The sequence below is a fragment of the Onychomys torridus genome, chromosome 18, assembly GCF_903995425.1.
Source record: "Onychomys torridus chromosome 18, mOncTor1.1, whole genome shotgun sequence".
Classification (NCBI taxonomy): domain Eukaryota; kingdom Metazoa; phylum Chordata; class Mammalia; order Rodentia; family Cricetidae; genus Onychomys; species Onychomys torridus.
The window spans coordinates 13163850-13183300 of record NC_050460.1 but is presented as its reverse complement, the minus strand read 5'-3'; the positions used below and the strand labels follow the sequence as shown (position 1 = coordinate 13183300).

General features: G+C 38.4%; 1 protein-coding gene across 3 annotated transcripts; it reads right to left on the bottom strand.

Annotated features, from left to right (window-relative positions):
- Window positions 1-2302: 2302 nt before the first annotated feature.
- Window positions 2303-19441, bottom strand: Cenpq (centromere protein Q). 3 transcript variants are annotated; one of them, XM_036168411.1, is made up of 9 exons: window positions 19240-19441; window positions 14790-14927; window positions 14496-14550; window positions 13073-13199; window positions 11589-11657; window positions 8190-8319; window positions 3445-3564; window positions 3233-3310; window positions 2303-2548 (listed from the first exon to the last, which is right to left on the bottom strand). In XM_036168411.1, exons 2-9 carry the CDS (start codon window positions 14889-14891, stop codon window positions 2417-2419), a joined length of 813 nt encoding a protein of 270 aa, XP_036024304.1. In that variant the 5' UTR covers window positions 14892-14927; window positions 19240-19441; the 3' UTR covers window positions 2303-2416. The 3 variants fall into 3 exon arrangements, with proteins under 3 accessions (XP_036024304.1, XP_036024306.1, XP_036024305.1); XM_036168413.1 differs by having other exon boundaries at window positions 19243-19441; XM_036168412.1 differs by lacking the exon at window positions 19240-19441 and adding an exon at window positions 19011-19174.
- Window positions 19442-19451: the final 10 nt, after the last annotated feature.

The window sequence follows — 19451 nt, the reverse complement described above, 5'->3', positions numbered from 1 at the left end:
CTCTCACTCAGCAGTACTGATAGACTAAAATTTTAGTTGACTTGAAATTGTCTTGTACTAGAATATTTTAAGGTGTGTTACTTTTATGTTGCATTTGTTTAACTCAGTGAAGCTGTGTTACTGTGCCTGTGTAAAATACCTGATGGTCTAATAAAGAACTGGGCAAGAGCAAAGCAGGAGAAAGGTTAGGCAGGGCTGGCAGGCAGAGAGAATATGGAGAGGTAGAAATCTGGGAAAAGAGCTCTAAGATCTAGGAGCCAGAGAAACGGGACAACTCCAGGTGCCAGCCACCCAGCAACATAGCAAGCTATGGAGTAAGAATAAGATTTACAGAAGTTAGGGAATGGGAAAAGGCCAGAGGTAAAAGGTAGACAGGATAATTTAAGATAAGGAAAGCTGGCTAAGGCCAGTTGGTGGTGGCGGCGCACGCCTATAAGCCCAGAGGCAGGTGGATCTCTGTGAGTTCAAGGCCAGCCTGGTCTATAGAGATAGTCCAGGACAGGCTCCAAAGCTATAGAGAAACCCTGTCTTGAAAAATCAAAAAAAAAAAAAAAGAAAAGAAAGCTGGCTAGAAACTAAGCCAAGCTAAGGTCGGGCATTCACACTTAAGAATAAGCTTCTGTGTGTGTGATTTATTTGGGAGTTGGGTGGCGGGCCCCTCAAAAAAGAGCAAAGCCCAACCAATATTTTGAAAGTAACACACCTTAAAATATTCTACTAAAATCTCTCAAGCAGATATCCTGAGGAAAACAGCATGCTGGTAGAAACACTGTAGGTAATGATAAACAATGATAACTTAGGATTCCATTAGTATAGAAGCTTGAAGCCATCAATCAGTTGCTGAGTGGAGGGTTTTAAGGCATTCTGTGGAATCTGGTCCTTTCCTGAAGTCTTCCTGACCATTACTTCCTAAGAAGAGCCTGCTTCTGATTCTCTGGAATCGAGTAGCTCCAGGATTCCTAAGACATGATTTCCCTCTATAATAGGCATCAATATCAACATACTTAACTGAATGTGAATTCTGGGGAGCTCTGCTTGGGGGAAATTAGTATTATAGCATTTCCTTAATAAATCCACAAAAATATTCTTTATTAGAAATTTTTCTTACCAAAAATTCAATTGCAGTTATAAGTAGATTAAAAAAAATCCAAGCCAATATACTGCTGTTGCTTAGAGATGATTTTTGATCTGCGTATGGAATTTTTTCTTTATGTACATAAACTCGCCATGAGGCAAGGTTAATGTAAAAACTTTGTGGGATACAGCATGACATAACTAATATTGTCTTGGTCAAAACTGCCACCTTGCCTGGCACATATCTTCCTCTAGAGGATAGTTGTTGAGATGTGAGATGAACACCCGTGGTGGGCATGAACATACAGGCTGCCTCATAAGTGACATGCGTTAACAGCTTCTCCGAAAGCCCAGGTACATTTGGTCAGTTGTGGGCCACTTCTGTGTGGCTTCCCACAGCAACCCTTCTTTCTCCTGCAGGGTGCTGGGTCTTCTTCTCAGCTGCAGGTCTCACACATGGCCTACTCCTTCACCTTCGGCTTCTACCTTCAGCAGGCAGTTCTCCTGACTGGCTTTTCCTGAAACTGTTTTCTGGCTGCTTGTTAACTTGTTTTCATTTTTAGGCAAACAGATATACTTAGTTCCCTTTAAACAATCTTCTTAGAGTATGCTTTGATGATAGTGGAAAATATCCAGCACCCAAGCTTTACCAATCAAAGGACCAAAATATTATTACTTTCAAAATAAAAGCATCTGGAAAAAACAGCAATAATTCCACAAAGACCAGGGATTTAAGAGGCATTTGGGATTTTTTCAAGTTCCACATGACCAAACAGAAAATGCAAGCTATTAGCTAAAGGTAGAGACACACTCATGTTTTCCCTGATTAAGTGCCACACATAAACTCTTCCTATCCACAAAACTACTTTCAATAAATAAGTTCCCTTCAGAAATCATAAACTGTTACAACATGGCCTTTTTAATTTTAAAAATCATTCATAGTATACAGTTTTAGCAGATAACTATAGACATACCATATATGGATTTCCTAGATTTAGCAACTGCTATCAACTGTTTTTAGAACATTAGATACTAATGATAGGGCCACAAAGGCTGTTTTTAAAGTGGATAACAGGGAGTAATTGTTCTGCAAAAACATCAGCTTTATATATTATTACAGTTAAGTTGTACACCTTTGGGCCAGATGTGCCGCTCCCATATGTAATCCTAGCACTCAGCATGCTGAGGCAGGACAACGGTGAGTTCAAGGCCAGCATGGGTGACACTGGGCCAGCCCAGGCTACACACAGAGTGACTCTGTCTTAAAAAGGAAGGTTTCACAATTCATAAACGATAAGTTAATATGAAACAATACTTAAAAACAAAAACCACAACCAACTCCTTAAGAGCCATCAAGTTTCCTATAGGCTTCTTGAATGAACGCTGATATGTCCTTCACTGGGGATGAATTATGAAGGACATCCAAGTCCTTCAGAAGAGCATTCTGGTTTGGAATTACTGCCAAAATTTCTTCCTGTGGGCAAGAGAGTACAATTAATTATAGCACTTTACGATGAAAAAAAATGTCTTATGTCTGTTATTTGGAGATTATATATATATATAAAATAATCTTAAGTATCCACCACACCACTTCACTAGTCATCAACTGATGGCCATTCATTTTCAATAAGTCTTTCCTTCTCCCATCCCTACTCTGCTGGAGCACTACAGATAATGAGCACTTATATGACAACATCAATGAGCTCCTCGGAAGAAAGACAAACTACCAGCGTACAGATAAATGTCAAGTACTCCAGTGCTAGTGCATAAAGAGCTGTACGTCACTGTTAAAAGTCCAAAGTTAGAGAGGTATATACCTGTCGTTAGGACAATACAAACATGTAAAAATATATGAAGGAGTGTACTATAAAATTGCTCATTTCTATCAGTACTTTACACCAATGGCATATCTGTGCAATCAACTGTTATATCAATACTGATAAGAATAGTCTATACAAACTGACGGAAAAGGGGTTCAATTAAATGCCAAGTAAGAAAAGAATTTGTCAAGAAATTTATAACAGGATTAGTTTAAAGACATGGGATATGGTTTTATATGAGTGTGTGTGTTGTGTGTTGTGTGTTGTGTGTTGTGTGTGTGTGTGTGTGTGTGTGTGTGTGTGTGTGTAATACAGCCTGGCAATAGTATGGTACTTACTTGAAGAGTGGGTGCTCTAAGACTTTTCTGAGAAAGTTCTGGAAGAGATAGTACCTTATTACTATCCAGGTGAAATTCCTAAATAAAACAGAAAGCTAGGGATTATTTCAAAAGGCTGGTTTTGTTCACCTTACAGAACTCAAGTTACCTTGGTAACACTTTTGCATTAAAAATTATAGTTAAATATTAGCAATATGGTTTTGAAGCATTACCTGTTTCACCTTCTGCTCCTCTTCCTCTACCTCATTTGTCAGAATCTGAATTTTGTTCTTTAGGCTCTGAATACTTTCAGTCATTGACTCTGTGGTCTCTACTATCTTGTCTATTTCTTCCTGAAGCACAAAGACAAGTTAATATTTTAAAGTAAATGTCTTATAAATGAAACACCAGGAGACCGTATACATATAATACCTTATATTTTGAGACACTCTGGACAAAAAGAGTTTTACTTATCTTTCAAAACAGAGCCCCTAGAAAGCTGCTTGGCCACTATAACATGAATTACTAGGAAACTTACTTTTATGGGATAAAGAGATAACTGCTCATCAATGCTTCTTCAAAACTTAACACAGAAGCTAACAAGTACCAGAGGTGCTGGGGGATATCTTTCTGTATGCTGTGAATATATATGAATATATTGTTCCCGTTGGTTAATAAATAAGCTGTTTTGGCCTATGGCAAGGCAGCTTAGAGGCAGGTGGGAAATCCAAGGAAAGAGAAAGGCAGAGCCTAGGGAGACACCAGCACCAGCAGGAGAAGCAAGATGTAAAAGTACAGGTAAGCCATGGCCACGTGGCAACTTATAGATAAAAAGAAATAGGTTGAGTTATAAGAGCTAGCTAGCCAGCAAGAAGCCTGCCATAGGCCATCCAGTTTGTAAATAATATAAGCCTCTGTGTGTTTACCTGGGTCCGAGCGGCTGTAGGACCGCGGGGCTGGGCAAGATCGGAGAAACCTTCCAACTACACAGAGGTCCTGGAAAACCCTTGTATGAGTCTTGCAGAGCCCAAGGACTAATGACACCAAGCAACAGCATTTGTTAAGTAGCATATAATTTCAAGTGCCAGAAAAAAAATGAAAATATTTTTCATTTTAGTTAGGAACATTTGAATGCCTGTTTTAATATGCCAAGAGAATGAAATGCTAGGCATTGGGACTAGATATTAATAAAAACAATATATGAGCATTTTCTAAATTAAATGTTATTTTATAGAGAAAGACAAATATGCAAAATGAATGAAATTAGTTATAGAGATAACAAGAATATGCTGATTGTAGACCAGTATAAACCAGTTTCCGGGTTATTAAAGCTGCACTATTTTAAAGTATATCCTAGACATCATACCACTTCATCTGAAAATATTTCAATGCACAACTATAAAGGACTTAACACTATGTAAGATCTGTATCACCACATTAGTTAAAATCCTATTAAATTACTTAATGTTGAATATGTTATTAACATTTATTTACTTGTACACAGAAACTACTTTATACTTTGAGTCAGGCTCAATATTAGTTATGATATATTTATTTTTCCTCTAAGTAGTTTTTTTGTCCAATTCTTTATGTCACTGAAATTCCTAGGTAGAAGGAAGTAGGCTGTTTGTTTTTACGAATGCTCCAGGGCTTGAATTCTGTGAACTGCATTCCATAGTGAAGTTAACCTGTTCCATAGCATCATGCTGTTATGAACTGACTGCTGGATATACAAAGTGCGGATTAAGATAATTATAAAGTAAACACCATATATATCAGTTTACAAGGCTACTCTAATAGATCAAAAGTGGCGTGCAATGATTTATTTTGTTACAGTTCGGAAGGACTATAGCCCAAAATAAAGGTGATGGTTTGGCTATGATCCCTCTAAATTATCTGGAGGCCTGGGGAGGGGGCATGGGGATTTGGCTTCCCAAGTCCCCTCTCTGCTTTGCAGAGGGTCTTTTCCATCTGTGTATGTTTCCTTGCCCCTACTGTGTGTATATTTCTTTGACCCTAATAAGTCTTTCTCCAATGCTGGTTTGCTGTGTTAAAAGATTTCCCCACTGCTACTTACTGAGCAAGATTTTCTCTGCCTTATCTATCAATCTATCTATCTATCTATCTATCTATCTATCTATCTATCTATCTATCCGTCATCCGTCCATACTGAGCAAGATGTTCTCTGCCTCTATTTATTTACTTATTTGTTTGTTTGTCTGTCTGTCTGTCCATCCGTCCATCCGTCCGTTTGTTTGTTTTTGGTACATGATTTGTCTGTGTAGCCCTGGCTGTCCTGGAGCTCATTCTGTAGACCAGGCTGGTCTCAAACTCAGAGATCTTCCTGCTTCTGCCTCCTGATGTGTGCTAGCACACCCAGCTATTTCCTGCCTTTTAAATTTTACTGGCAGAGAAAACAAACCCTATCAAGACACCTAGATGGTAAAATTTTTGGGACTTTCACCTCAGAATTTGTTCTAAGGATCAGTGAATTATTAAGATGCTACCTCCCTCAAATGTCACAATCCAAAGAGAACGCTATCACCAAATTGAGAGCGTAAATTTTACTGTGGTCACTTAGATCAATCTCCCCTGAGGCCCTCTGATGGTTCCTCCTCCCTCATTACCCATTTTGACAGCTCAAAGGAGCTAGAGTGGTAGGCACCCTATCCCCAAACCCCTAACAGTAGTTAGGGTGACCTCTAAAAATAAGAAATGAGGGATTAGGAGTTGGAGAGATTTCCTGGTAGGTAGACAGGGCAAGGGGCCTGGCTAGGTAACAAAGGTGGCAAACTCCCAAGATGGCTGGCTTCTTTGTTACTCTCTAAATCTGAGACAAAAGTCTGGCAGCTTAAAACAAAGGCCTTGTGACTCCCTCTAACCCCAGTTGGCTCCTTGTTGACAGACTGGCTATCCTGTCTTTCTTCAAACAGACCAACCACTAAATTAGGGGAGGAAGAGTCTTCAGAGAGTTAAAAAAAAACCCATCCAGGTGAAGAGACTGGATTTTCAGCTTCCTGAGAGCCCCCTGCTTTGTGGAGGGTCTTTCTCTTTGTTTTCTGCTGTGTGCCTGTTTCCCCAATGAATATTTTTCTTCAATTTCTGAAAAAAAGATTCTATGGGCAACCGGGCATGGTGGCACATGCTCCCAACCACAACATGTAAAGACTGGGGCAGGAAGATTAGGAGTTTTGAGAACAGCCTTGGAGCTATAAAACCTTGTCTCAAAAACCCCAATTAGAGATTTCTTCCATGTCTATTTAGGTTTTTGACAGCATTCCTTGTGACTACACTATGCCACCTCTTACGCGTGTCCTCACATGGCCTTCTCTTTGTTTCTGTACCTTCTCTTGCTTCTTGTAAAGTCTTTGGATCTAAGAACCACCCATGAAATCCAGGAACGTCTCATTCTGAAATTAATTCAATTAATTAATTAATTTTGAGTCAAGCTGAGTAACAGGCCAGCCAGGGCCGCATAGTGAGACCCTGCCCTCTGCCCTCCCCTCAAGTCCACATCACTCACTAAATGAAGTGTTACATACAATAAGGAATGAAGATCTTCATTATGACACTAGGAATGGTGGCATATATCTATAATTAATCCAAGCATTCAGGAGGCAGAGGCAGGAACATTTCAATTTTATGGTCAGCTCAGGGAAATTAGCAAGAATCTGTCACAAAATATAATAAAAAGCCTAGCTGTGTAACTCAACGGCAGAGTGTTTCAGGCCCCGGATTCAGTCTCCAGCATCACAGAAAAAAGGGGAATCACTAAGATTTAAAGTTTATTTCATCCCACTGCTTTTGTTATCCTCTTGGGCATTCCTGTCATATTTATGCTGCACTATAACACACTCCCCCCCCCCCCCCCCCCCCCCCCCCCGATGTGGTACTTCCTCTGAGTGAGCTCCAAGGAAACCACAGATGGCATCTGTATTTCTCTCATCACCATCAAGTTTTAACTGGACACTAGAAATACTTTCCCATAAAGCCACACTATCATTTATTGCTTGCTTCCGAACACTCTTGTTTGATACAAATAGTGATGCTAACACTCACCATTATTATGGTCTAAAATATTTATAAAACCCCTATATTAATGTCATGTCACTGTTTATTAAATGGTAGAAGTGGTACCAATACTAAAAGATGCTCAGAGCAGTAATTTCAGGATGGAAATCGTAGTATGAATGTATGAATTAAGTAGGGCCACTACTCCATAAATACATCTCATTAGTTTGTAATATATGTAGATTGCACAGTATCATTCTTCATATTCAGGAGAAGTGGGAATGAATTGGTTATGAGTTGAAGTTACTAGATGTTCTTCACAACATATTTTTTATACTAACTATTACTACTTTGAGCTTCCTGAAGGCCTATTCAAACACTAATATCACTACATCTACAAATTACTTCAAAATATCTGAGGAATATATGGTCTAATTTGTTTTAATTTTTATAGTCAGTTCTTTAACATTGGTTTTCTTACTTGTTCAAGTATCAACTAATTAAAAGCTGAAAGTTGAGCACTATGCTCTGCTTATCTGACAGATTGGCATTTAACTTTAGGTAGTTTGTTTATGTCTCAGTTGGAAAAGCAACATTTTTCTCAGATGAGTTAAAAAAAAAAAGAAGATAAAGGTTAGACTCTTCAGACTATGTGAGGATAAGAGATGGAACTAGGGTATGTTTGGATAGAAAAAGCTCAATACACATGAGCTATAGAGATACTAACAATTGAGACAATGACTATAACCTTCCATAACAGTATGGTACTAAGGTTTTGAATTCCATAGTACTTAATGACAATACTTGGTAATTAAAAATATGGAGACTTCAGCTAAAATAGAGTAACTCAAAGAATAGAGCTGCACATGACTAGGAATATTTGGCCAACATAAAACAAACTAAATAGTATTTTTTGTAGACTTTTTCGCCAGCTTTCTAATTACTGAGGCCTTTTTGGATGTCATACCTGCAGTAAAGCCAGGTCCTCTTCATGAGCTCTTTCCTGTGCCCTTTCCACTTTCAGCAGATTTGACACATCGGTTAAATAGTTCAGCTTTCTGGGAGGGACTTTCAGTGTTCCATACTGTTGCAGTAATCTTAAAAATAGAATTACACATATGTATTTTGGGGAACATTACTATTTTGTTTTGGTTTTGAAACGATTTCATTTTTTCCCCTACTATCACACTTGTAAGGGCTACACCATTCTCTTTCTTTCTCAGAATAGCTAATGGCATTCTTCCCCAACCAGTTCTGCCTGACAAATCATCACCTAAGTTTTCAATACATTAACAATTACCGCAAACCATGGAATGCTAAGGCCACTTTACTATAACATTTTTCAGTTCACACATTTTTATATATATATATATAAGACAGGGTTTCTCTGTAGCTTTGGAGCCTTTCCTGGAACTCACTCTGTAGCCCAGGCTGGCCTCGAACTCACAGAGATCTGCCTGTCTCTACCTCCTGAGTGCTGGGATCAAAGGCGTGCGCCACCACCGCCCGGCTTAGAAACATATTTTAAAATCAGAATTTCCTACTTCTGTTTCTATACTACTATAGCATGTGAGCCTGCTAGTTTAGTATGGATTGTTGAACAAGAGAAAGAACTCTAGTTTTAAGTCTGACCCCAAACCTCACTTCTAACTTTTAAAGAATGTAACCAATACAGGTTAATCTAACTGTTCTTAAAGATGACTGAGTTTTATAGTTCAAGGCAGATAAGATGATGATCGCTACATGCTTTGCTGTTGAACACTATGACATGAATTCTATTCTATATTCTAATTAAAGTCTTTGCTGATCTGTGTGGTTCCTACTTCCCCAGCAGACAGTAAAATGATGTTCTCAGACTTGATTCTTCAGTTTTATGAGAAAGAAATCAAGGAGAATAAACTCATTGTAGTTGCTTCTGCCACAGCAACAGTGTGGGTTTTCTAAAAATTCTACTCTAAGTTGAACACCCTCCCAAAGCTAAACCAAAAATGTTCCGAAATCTGAACCACTTTTAGTTCCAATATGATGCCACTAGTGGAAAATTCACCATTATAAAACACTGACTCATGCAAAAAAACGTATAAAAAATACTATATAAGAGCCGTTAAAATGGCTCAACAGGTAAAGGCCCTTAGCAAGTATGCCTGGACCACAGGTAGGAAGACCACGTAGAAAGAGAGAAGCAAGGACTCAAGGTTGTGTTTGACCTCCAGTAGCATGCCACACCATATGCTCTCTCTTGCACATGCACACACAAGCATGTCACACCATATGCTCTCTCTTGCACATGCACACACAATCAAAATGAAGTTTTAAGAAATACTACACAAAATGAATTAAAGCAAAATGACAAGATAAATAAAAGAATTTGCATTTGTATTTGGGCCCTATCCTTAAGATTCCTTGTTGTTTATATGTTAATATCTCCAAATCTAAAAGTAACCCAAAACCTGAAACACTTTCTGGTTGAAAGTATTTCAGAGAATGGATACTTGTACTTAAGATTTGAAAGCAGCTACATAAGAGTGGAACCCACATTTATCTTTTAGAGATCATGTTCAAAATTTTAGTCTTCATAAAGAAAAATGTTGCTGGCATAAACCCTACAGTCTCACTAAACTGTTAAGACAGTCTTCATTTTGCCACGAAGTCAGCACCAGATTACAATAAACACAGCCTTTTTTATAAGATCTAAGCAGCAGTCATTTTAGTTTTGAGTTAACATAAAAGACTGTGATTTCCCTATGTTTATTAGATCAATTATGTGTAAGGTTCAATTTACTGTTCCAAATGTTTGAAGTCATGGTTAGATTTTGAAGAATCTCAAAAACTTATTAAACTTTATAATAAAGTACACCGTGAAGATAGTTAGTACATCAACAACACAATCACTATTTCTCACTGGCTTCTAAGGGCAGTTTGCTTTAGAAGCTATAAGCTGATGGTTTTGTTTGACTAGAAGTACTTTCTGCTCATGGGGGTAGGCAATTGTGACTTAGTTTATATCAATTATGCAATAAAATCAGTCCAAACATAGGAACATTTTCTCAGCCAGGCCAGTCAGAGACCATCGCCAGATTTTTTTGAACTGGCACTAAGGAGTAAATGCTTTCCCCCCATTTTCTTTACAAGGCTGAAGAGATATGTGCAGGTTTGATATATTGTGAACATCTGAAAACTTTGTAAATGAGTTCCTGCCTAAATACCAGTTTGGGAGGTATTAGGTTAAAGAAAGTCAAACACACTGGTCTGTGAGCTGAAGTCCAGAAGTTCTTTAATCTGTTGACTTTGCTCAACAAACTCCCACACCTGTCCCACCCCAAGTCATGCCATTCTTTCTATAGCTTGAGAACCATTCTTGAAGAAAATGTAAAGAGAATTATGCTCAAAGGACCCATCTCATGAAAAGAACCAGACCACAACTATTTCTTTCAAACCTGAAGCTGAAATGTAAAACCTTTTTGTACAACAAGAAAAAGTTCTGTACTAAGAGTAAAATGTTTACCCAAAACCACCAGTGTCGCTGTGGCTTCAAAAAACATTTAAAAAGCAACCTCCATTAGTGATGTGCCACAAGATTAAGAGCAATTTCTGGGAAAATTATACATGCTGTTTGTATAAATAACTGAGCAATACAATATGAGGTCGTAAGGGTTAGTTTTTGTCAATTTGACACGAGCTATAGTCTTTTTATAAGAGGGAAATTCAACTGAGAAAATACTGCTGCCAGATTGGCCTGTGGTGCATTTTCTTGATTGAGAGTGGATATAGGAGGGTCCAGCTCACTGTGGGTAGTGCCACCCCTGGGCTGGTGGTTTTTAGGTGCTGTAAGAAAGCTGACTAAGCAAGCCACCAGCAAGTAATGTCCCTCCATGGCTTCTGCTCTAGTTTCTGCCTCCAGATTTCCGTCCTGGATTCTCTCAGTGATCAATTATAAGCTATAAGTGAAATAAACCCTTTCCTTTCCAAGCTGCTTTTAGTCCTAGTGTCTTATTAAAACAAAGGAAAAGCTAATTAAGATAGAGGTGAAGGAAACTAATAGGACATGACAATAAACAACAGCAATGGAAAACAAGTCAAAATTAAGAGTTGTGAACTATTACTCTAAGTTATTAAAATTAAAGTATAAAGGAGTTACAGTCATCATGTATTTTCAAATACTGACACAAAACACAGAACAGTGAAACATGACAATAAAAGTTACATTATGACTATATTCTTTTGTATATATTCTCCAAAACTTAGGAAGTATGTATTTTCAAACTTCATTTCATTTAGAAAGTATAATCCACTGTCATTTTAGAACACAGGAACAAATCACAGTTTAAAAATAATTATAATTTAATCATCTCCAATTGTGTATTACCTCTTCTTCAAGTAGTTGAGATGATACTGAATTTCTTCTTTTCCTTTAATGTTTTTGGTTAAAATTTCTCTGAGGGAGAAAAAGAGACTGACTACGTATTAGTTTGAAACATAATACAATCTGTCTTTCAAAAATGTTTCAAGTGTTCAACCTCACTAGCTAGGCAGAGCCACTCACCTTCTCTCTCTCTCTCTCTCTCTCTCTCTCTCTCTCTCTCTCTCTCTCTTTTAAACATTATGTATACAGTGTTCTGCTTGCATATATGTCTGCACACCAGAAGAGGGCACCAGATCTCATTACAGATGGTTGTGAGCCACCATGTGGATGCTGGGAATTGAACTCAGGACTTCTGGAAGAGCAGTCAGTGCTCTTAACCTCTGAGCCATCTCTCCAGCCCCACCTTCTCTTTTATAGTAGATAATTTTTTAATAATATAACTTGCCGGGAGGTGGTGGCACACACCTTTAATCCCGGCACTCGGGAGGCAGAGGCAGGCGGATCTCTGTGAGTTCCAGGCCAGCCTGGTCTACCAAGTGAGTTCCAGGAAAGGAGCAAAGCTACACAGAGAAACCCTGTCTCTAAAAACAACAACAAAAATAATAATATAACTTATCTTTAACTGAAATTTATGATACTAAGATTTTTAGTATTATGTATGTTTATATTATTACTGGTGTATATTAATACAAAGTAGTGGGTTTTATTTTGACATCTTCACACACACAGAGACACACGTGTGCAATTATTTGACAGCATTTCTCTTCTATTACACACAAAACACTTGAAGTAGAACAGTGACATTTTCTTTGAATCATATTGTATTATAATTTATACACCCAACTTTTCTGATGCAGTTAAATTCTACCACGGAGGATTTTTCTTTTAGTATCTTTGTATTTCATATAACATAGTGTTGTCATAGAAAGTGTTATTTTTGTGAATACAACTTACAAAGAATCAATATTGACAGAGCAATTAAAAAATTTAATAGACTGCAAATCAATCCACACAGACTTGTTACTTCACTGATAGGTTCCAGGTTTCCATAATTAAGAAAACCTTTTTCTGTTAAAGGCTAATACTGTCATGGTTTAAATTTTATATGCCTGTCATTGGCATATGTTCTTTAGTTGTAGAAACTTTAGGAAACAGAGACTGGCTGAAGGATATACAAGACACTGGGGTGTGGTTTTAAGTGACACCGGTCCCTGGTCCCTGTCTTGTGCTCTGCTTCTTCCAAGTCATGCTTCCACGACCAGGATGTTCTGCCTCCCAAGGGCTCAGAATCAATGGAGCCAAGGACTATGGATACGTCTTCTGAAACTCTGGGCCTAGACAATCTTTCTGCTGTTTAAGATACTTACGTTAGGCATCCTGTCACCGCCATGAAAAAATGAACTAAAATATATAGTAGTATTTACAAAAATGTAAATAGTAAATACCAAAGTAGGAGGAAAGATTTGCAAAGGAAATTTGAAACTCACAGAATTACTGACTCCATCATACTTTGCAAATATTCTTCAGTACTTTTTGGAAGAGGCTGCCAGGTTGTTCTCTTGTTGGACGCTACTTTTATCTGCTTTAGGTTAATAGATTTTGCTTGTCCTGTTGCTGGTAATACAAGAGAGTCTAATCAATATAGAAGTTTGTAGTTTTATTTAAAAATAATTTTAATGTAAAGAACATTAATGGCATTATGTGAGTAAAACAACCTACTCTTCAATTCATATCTTATTGTAACTATAACACCTCAGTTATTGAAAGTGAATTTGCCCACTGTGATGATAGCTGATATATTATCAAGAGACACTAAAATACAAATACTTTTTTTTTTCTTCCAGAGTTGAGGACTGAACCCAGGGCCTTGCACTTGCTAGGCAAGTGCTCTACCACTGAGCTACATCCCCAACCCCAATACAAATACTTTTTTTCTTTTTTTTTTCGATTTTTTGAAACAGGGTTTCTCTGTGTAGCTTTGCGCCTTTCCTGGATCTTGCTCTGTAGACCAGGCTGGCCTTGAACTCACAAAGATCCACCTGCCTCTGCCTCCTGAGTGCTGGGATTAAAGGCGTGCACCACCACCGCCAGGCACAAATACTTTTAAATAAAGTTATCATTACTAAAATTTGCTTATGAAAAATGACTTGAATTTTAAAAATTTCAATAAAAAGACTGGAAGACTATTTCTATCAAACATTAGAAGCGACGGAACAAGCTACAGATAGACACTGACTGACATCTCTTTATATCAGAGTTGAGTAATTCAGAGAGAGCGGGGAACAATGATTTACTTTCTAGTACATATCAGTGTGGCAGATAAGCCTCAATAGTGTTTGCTAGAAAAATTAAATGTGTTGTTCTATTCACAAGGCATAAACAAGCAATGAGATACAGTACTGGCTTCACAAAGATCAGGTAAAGAAAAAGGGGATATTATTATACAAATTACAGGAGTACAGAAATTACAAAAGAAAAAAAAGCACGGCACCCCAGGAAATATAAAATCAGAACACATCTACATTGAGAGTTAAGGAATCTTCTTATAAAGAAATGATGTTTAAGAAAATGTGAGTACTTCAGACTAATTGACTCTGAAAAGCTTAAGCTAGAGATTAAAAATTATCTGTATAGTACTGGCAGAGCCGAAAGTATAGATGTCTTGAAGAAGCAGGACTGTCTATTTCTCAGAGATGAGTAATTCAGAGTCAAGGACAATGATTTGTTTTCTAGTTTCTATCAATGTGGCAGATAAACCTCTCTATATTCTCTAGAAGAATTAAATACTGTGAATGTGGCTGCTTATGACCACCTTTTACTATTGATGAACTCATGACCCAGAAGCTGAAAATTGTTTCATGAAAATCGGTAGAAGACACTTTAAACAAGACATACAAAGAAGAGCAATACCTTTAGAGGACAGATGCCCTGCCTGACTTTTGTTTCTTTTCGCTGTGTTTCCAACCTAGAGGTATACAAACAATTAAAAGTCAGATAAAAAGATGGTTCTTCAACACATTAACATGTATACTAAAGAGCAGTATTGTTACTGCTCTTTCTACAGATAAAATATATATTATGAACAAAGAATGCACTAAAGAATGGTGATATGAATTACAATTTGTAGTAAAACTGACTTTTACTCTTTTTAAGGGAATAGCTTTTTCTAATCAGAGATCTAAATGATATTTGATATTTTATTACCTCATTCTCTGGAAAATCCACTTCTTCATCAGCTCTTTGTTTTGAATTTTTCTTTGATAACTGTTGAGATTTCCTCTTAGAAGCATTTGCTTTGCCAGGCATTTTGATCTAAACAATACAATTGCAATGATACATAGTCTGCAGAGGTGAAAAAAAAAAAAACCAGAAAAATGATAAAGATTTGTACCAAGTTTTGTGGAAAACATTATATGCAAATTTTCTAAACTATGTTTCAGAATTTGGGAAAAACATCTTAGGTTGTTAAAACATTTAAACTTGTTTAAAAAAAAAATCACTTTGGTGCTGTAGATGCAGCTCAGGAGGTTGAACACATCCCAAGCACTGTATAAATCTAGCTTGGTGTGCGTGTCTATAATTACAGCACTTAGGAGTAGTGTCAGGAAGACTGTAAGTTTACAGTTATCTTCACTTACAGAGTGAGTTTGAGGCAGGTCTTTAATAAGATAAATGAAACCCTGTCTCAAAATCAAATGAACAAAGACCTTTGGTTCTCATTAGTAAAATGGTATCAATTTAATTTCACTCCTTAAAATGGCTATAATTTTCATGGTTTCAGAAAAAATTTTTAAAGATGCTTTTGAATTTATATATTCCCACGTGCAAAATATCTCCATTTTTAAATTCAAGGAAACAACAACAACAACAACAGACACAGGCAAAGTCAGTTCAGGATTTTAAGTAATAGGTTCACCCCAACTTAGTTTATGGCCAAGGTGAGGGCTTGTACTCGAATTCCACACTAGGAATAGTAATGTGAAAATCTGCCACTCATAAGGCAGTAAGCTTTGCCTCCGTCAGGACTGTGTGAATTGTAATAAGGGTACAGAAAGAACTGACTACTCAGTTCGTTCATGAATTACAGACCAGACAAGGGAATGGCGATGGAGGTTATCAATGACAACATTTAGAGTAACTTATTTTCTCCAGCAGACCTTTAAAATCAAACTTATTTCTGCTAAAAAGAAAAGAGGCATGGGCTATGTATTCCTGCATTTTATAATGAGTGGATAGGTTATAAGTTAGGCACAGTATAAAAAAGTATATATACACATATATGTGATTTTCTCTTTCTTTCTTTCTTTTTTTACTCCCGAGACAGGGTTTCTCTGTGTAGCTCTAGCTGTCCTGGATCTCACTCTGTAGCCCAGGCTGGCCCTGACTCAGAGATCCGCTGCCTCCGCCTTCCGAGTGCTGGGATTAAAGGTGCACCACCGCCTCCCAGCCACACATGTATTTTAATTCTTAGCACACATCTACTACATTTGTTACCACTCTCTCTCTGAACTCGAAGCATGTCTGTGAACCACAAACGTGCTTGGCTGTCATCAAGAGCAGAGGACTCTGGGACTAGAGGTAGAGATGGCTGTAAGCTAGCGTGTGTGTGTGTGTGTGTGTGTGTGTGTGTGTGTGTGTGAGAGAGAGAGAGAGAGAGAGAGAGAGAGAGAAGAGCAGTCCGTGCCGAGTCCTGAATATTTATTTTTTTTAAAACTAAAGTCTCCTCTTACCTGCTTAAAGTAAGACAGAAAGAATACATGGGAAAAGTAGCTGAAAAATCACACATCACATTTAGGAATTATAGAGGTAGGGTCAATGCCACTCCATGTTGTCATAGCAGAACCTGCAGCTGTTTCAGCAATACAATATGGTGGATGTGATTCTGTTGAGGTGTACTGCCTAAGCAGGAAGAGATTGGCAGCTTCAATTTCCTTGTGCTTGGAAACACCTGCTCTTGGAACCGTCACCAAGGGATGGGAAGGTCAACATGAAGAGGAATTGAAACTCGTGGCAAAGCCTTATCTGAGCTTGCAGAACCACCTTAGCGCCGGGTGCATGTGCCTGAGCCAATATATTTTTAATTATATAGAAAATATACAAGTCAGGCTTACTAAGTGGTTCAAGAGCTACAATACTAAACTTCGGAACAAAATACGTGATTAAATATTCACTTACTATGTTTAACACCTGTACTCTTTACTGTGGTGGAATTGTGTTCCCCAAAATATTGTTCACCCTAATAAATTTATCTGGGGTCAGAGGACAGCCACTAGATACAGAGCCAAAAATGGTGGCTAAAAAATGGGTCAGAGCAAGCCATAGCAGAAGCTGGGCAGTGGTGGTGTACAACTTTAATCCCAGCACTTGGGAGGCAGAGCCAGGCGGATCTCTGTGTGTTCAAGGATACAGCCAGCATGGAGACACACGCCTTTAATCCCATGGAGTGACGGCAGAAAGAGAAAGATATATAAGGCATGAAGACCAGAAACTAGCAGCATTTGGCTGTTAAGCACTTAAGCTTCGAGCACAGTTCAGCTGAGAGCCATTTGGATGAGGACTCAGAGGCTTGCAGTCTGAGGAAACAAGACCAGCTGAGGAACTGGCGAGGTGAGGTAGCTGTGGCTTGTTCTGTCTCTCTGATCTTCCAGTATTCACCCTAATAATTGGCCTCAGGTTTGACTTATTAGTAAAAACTCTCTAAGATTCATGCTACACTTTACCTTGCCATTTATGGTCGACAAGAATCTAACCCTACTCAGCTGCTAATCCTTCTTTCCTGTCACTCTTACATTAAATTTCCCTCTGTAGCTAGATTTGATTTCTTAACACACTGACCATTTCTGTCTCTCATACACATATTGTAATGCTCCACCTGAATTGTGTTCTAGTCTATCTCTGCTCACTCAGATTATGAGCCATCATCTTTCCAATTCCTTTCTAATCACACTTCTTCATTTCTCTACACAAATCTGTGGGCTCTTATAATTCCCATCATCTGACAAAGGTGAGTTCTGTCAATCGTTTTCTCCAGATATATACTCAATAACATTTAACTCAAAGGTAATCCAGATGTGATTTACAAACTGTGTTGTAAAATTACATTAAATGCAGAAATTGAGAATAAAGTTTCTATAGAAATTTAACAGAATTTCATGCATGTCAAATTCACTCACAAAATAATTGGCCATGTCTTTTGAATTTCATTTTTTTTCTAATAGCTAATACTTCAAAATAGATTAGCTTTTCCGACTAGTTTCAGATTCCAATAATCACAAAGAAAGTATAAGGTATTTTTATATGCTACCTAATGATTCCTTCTCCTTGTCGCCTCAGCAACTATGAACAACTTCCCACATCAACGTGGTACAACAGCTACCAGCAAATGTACCTACACTGACACACCCTACTACCCCCATTCATAGTTTACCTTAGGGTTCATTGAAGTGTTGAATGCATTGTCTATGAAGTTGACTACTAACTTATTTTAAATTGTAGTCAACAGAATCATCAGTACTGACTGACTAGAAATAAAAAAGCAAGACCAAACAAAATTGGTTCTTTGCCAGTGGTGTTATCATGGTTTCAAGCTGAGGTAACAGACTGGAGCGGAAAAGCTTGTCAGCCTCAGCCTCATTAACACTGGGATGACTTTGTTGTTGTGAGAGGCTGGCTTGTGCACTCTAAGATGGTTAACAGCATTCTCATCTCTCTTCAGACACTAGAATGGCCTCACTCTCAAGCAGTGACCACCAAAGTTGTGTCTGGTCACTGTCAAATATCTCTTTAGCAAAAAACGCCCCACGGTGGACAGACAATGGCATGACAGGTAAGAACAAATTATAAACGGGAGACAAACAGTCCAGGTTCTGAACCCCAATTAACTAAAAACATCCTAAAAATCCAGTAAATTAAGTAAAATTTCCCACTGATAAAGCAGTGCCAATATCAGACACCTGTAATGCTGAAAGGGCAGCACAGAACATACAAAACTCCTAGATAAGTCCATGAGACAGACATTGTAAGAATCTAAACAAGGGTATTGATTTCTGTCCCCGTTGGGACAATTTCAGTGTATATACAGAAATATCCTCACTGTTTCCAGATCCATAGGAAATCAGAACTTAATAGTGGGTTGGCAGACACAGATACGAAAACAATTACTATGTATGAAATATACTAAATACAATCAAATTGACCTGTAAGCAGGTGTGGGAATATGCTAGAGGAAGAGAAATGAAGCCTTTAAGCGAATTCAGCTAAGTCTGACGGCATGACAGCTCAGAGAATGCCACGCTTCACGAACCACTGGTTTCAGACTTAAATGTTTACGGGAGGAGTGGAAAACCGTGAGGCACCCTACTTTTTTGTTGGTGTTCTTTGCCGGTTTGCTGAAACTACTTTAAAGCTACTTCTCTCAATTCAGACCTTTATCTGAGTGCCACAAACCAGAACGAACTTCGGGGAGACAGGCGGGCGCTCCTGGACGGGGTCCAGAGCTTCAGGAACCAGGATCGGGAGGGTCCGGGTACACAGGGAGGGAGGGCGAGTGTTTTCACTCCTCTCCGGAGAATCTCAAGCCGCTGCCCTAGGTGGCAGAGACCTATTTGGATATCAGACATTGCCCTTAAACAAACAAACAAACGACGGAGTTTACCACCAGAGCGTGAGGCTCAAAATTCATCGCTTTCTGGATCCCTCAGTCGCTTCACCTCTTTCTCCACTCATGGCCGTTTATTCCCGGCCTCGGAAAGCGCAGCTCACTCTTTTCGCGCCCAAACAACCGGAAGAAGGAAGAAAAACCCGGCAAACCAAAACAAACACCACGACCCGGGAACCGGAAGCCCTGGTGCAGAAGTAGAAGGCTCG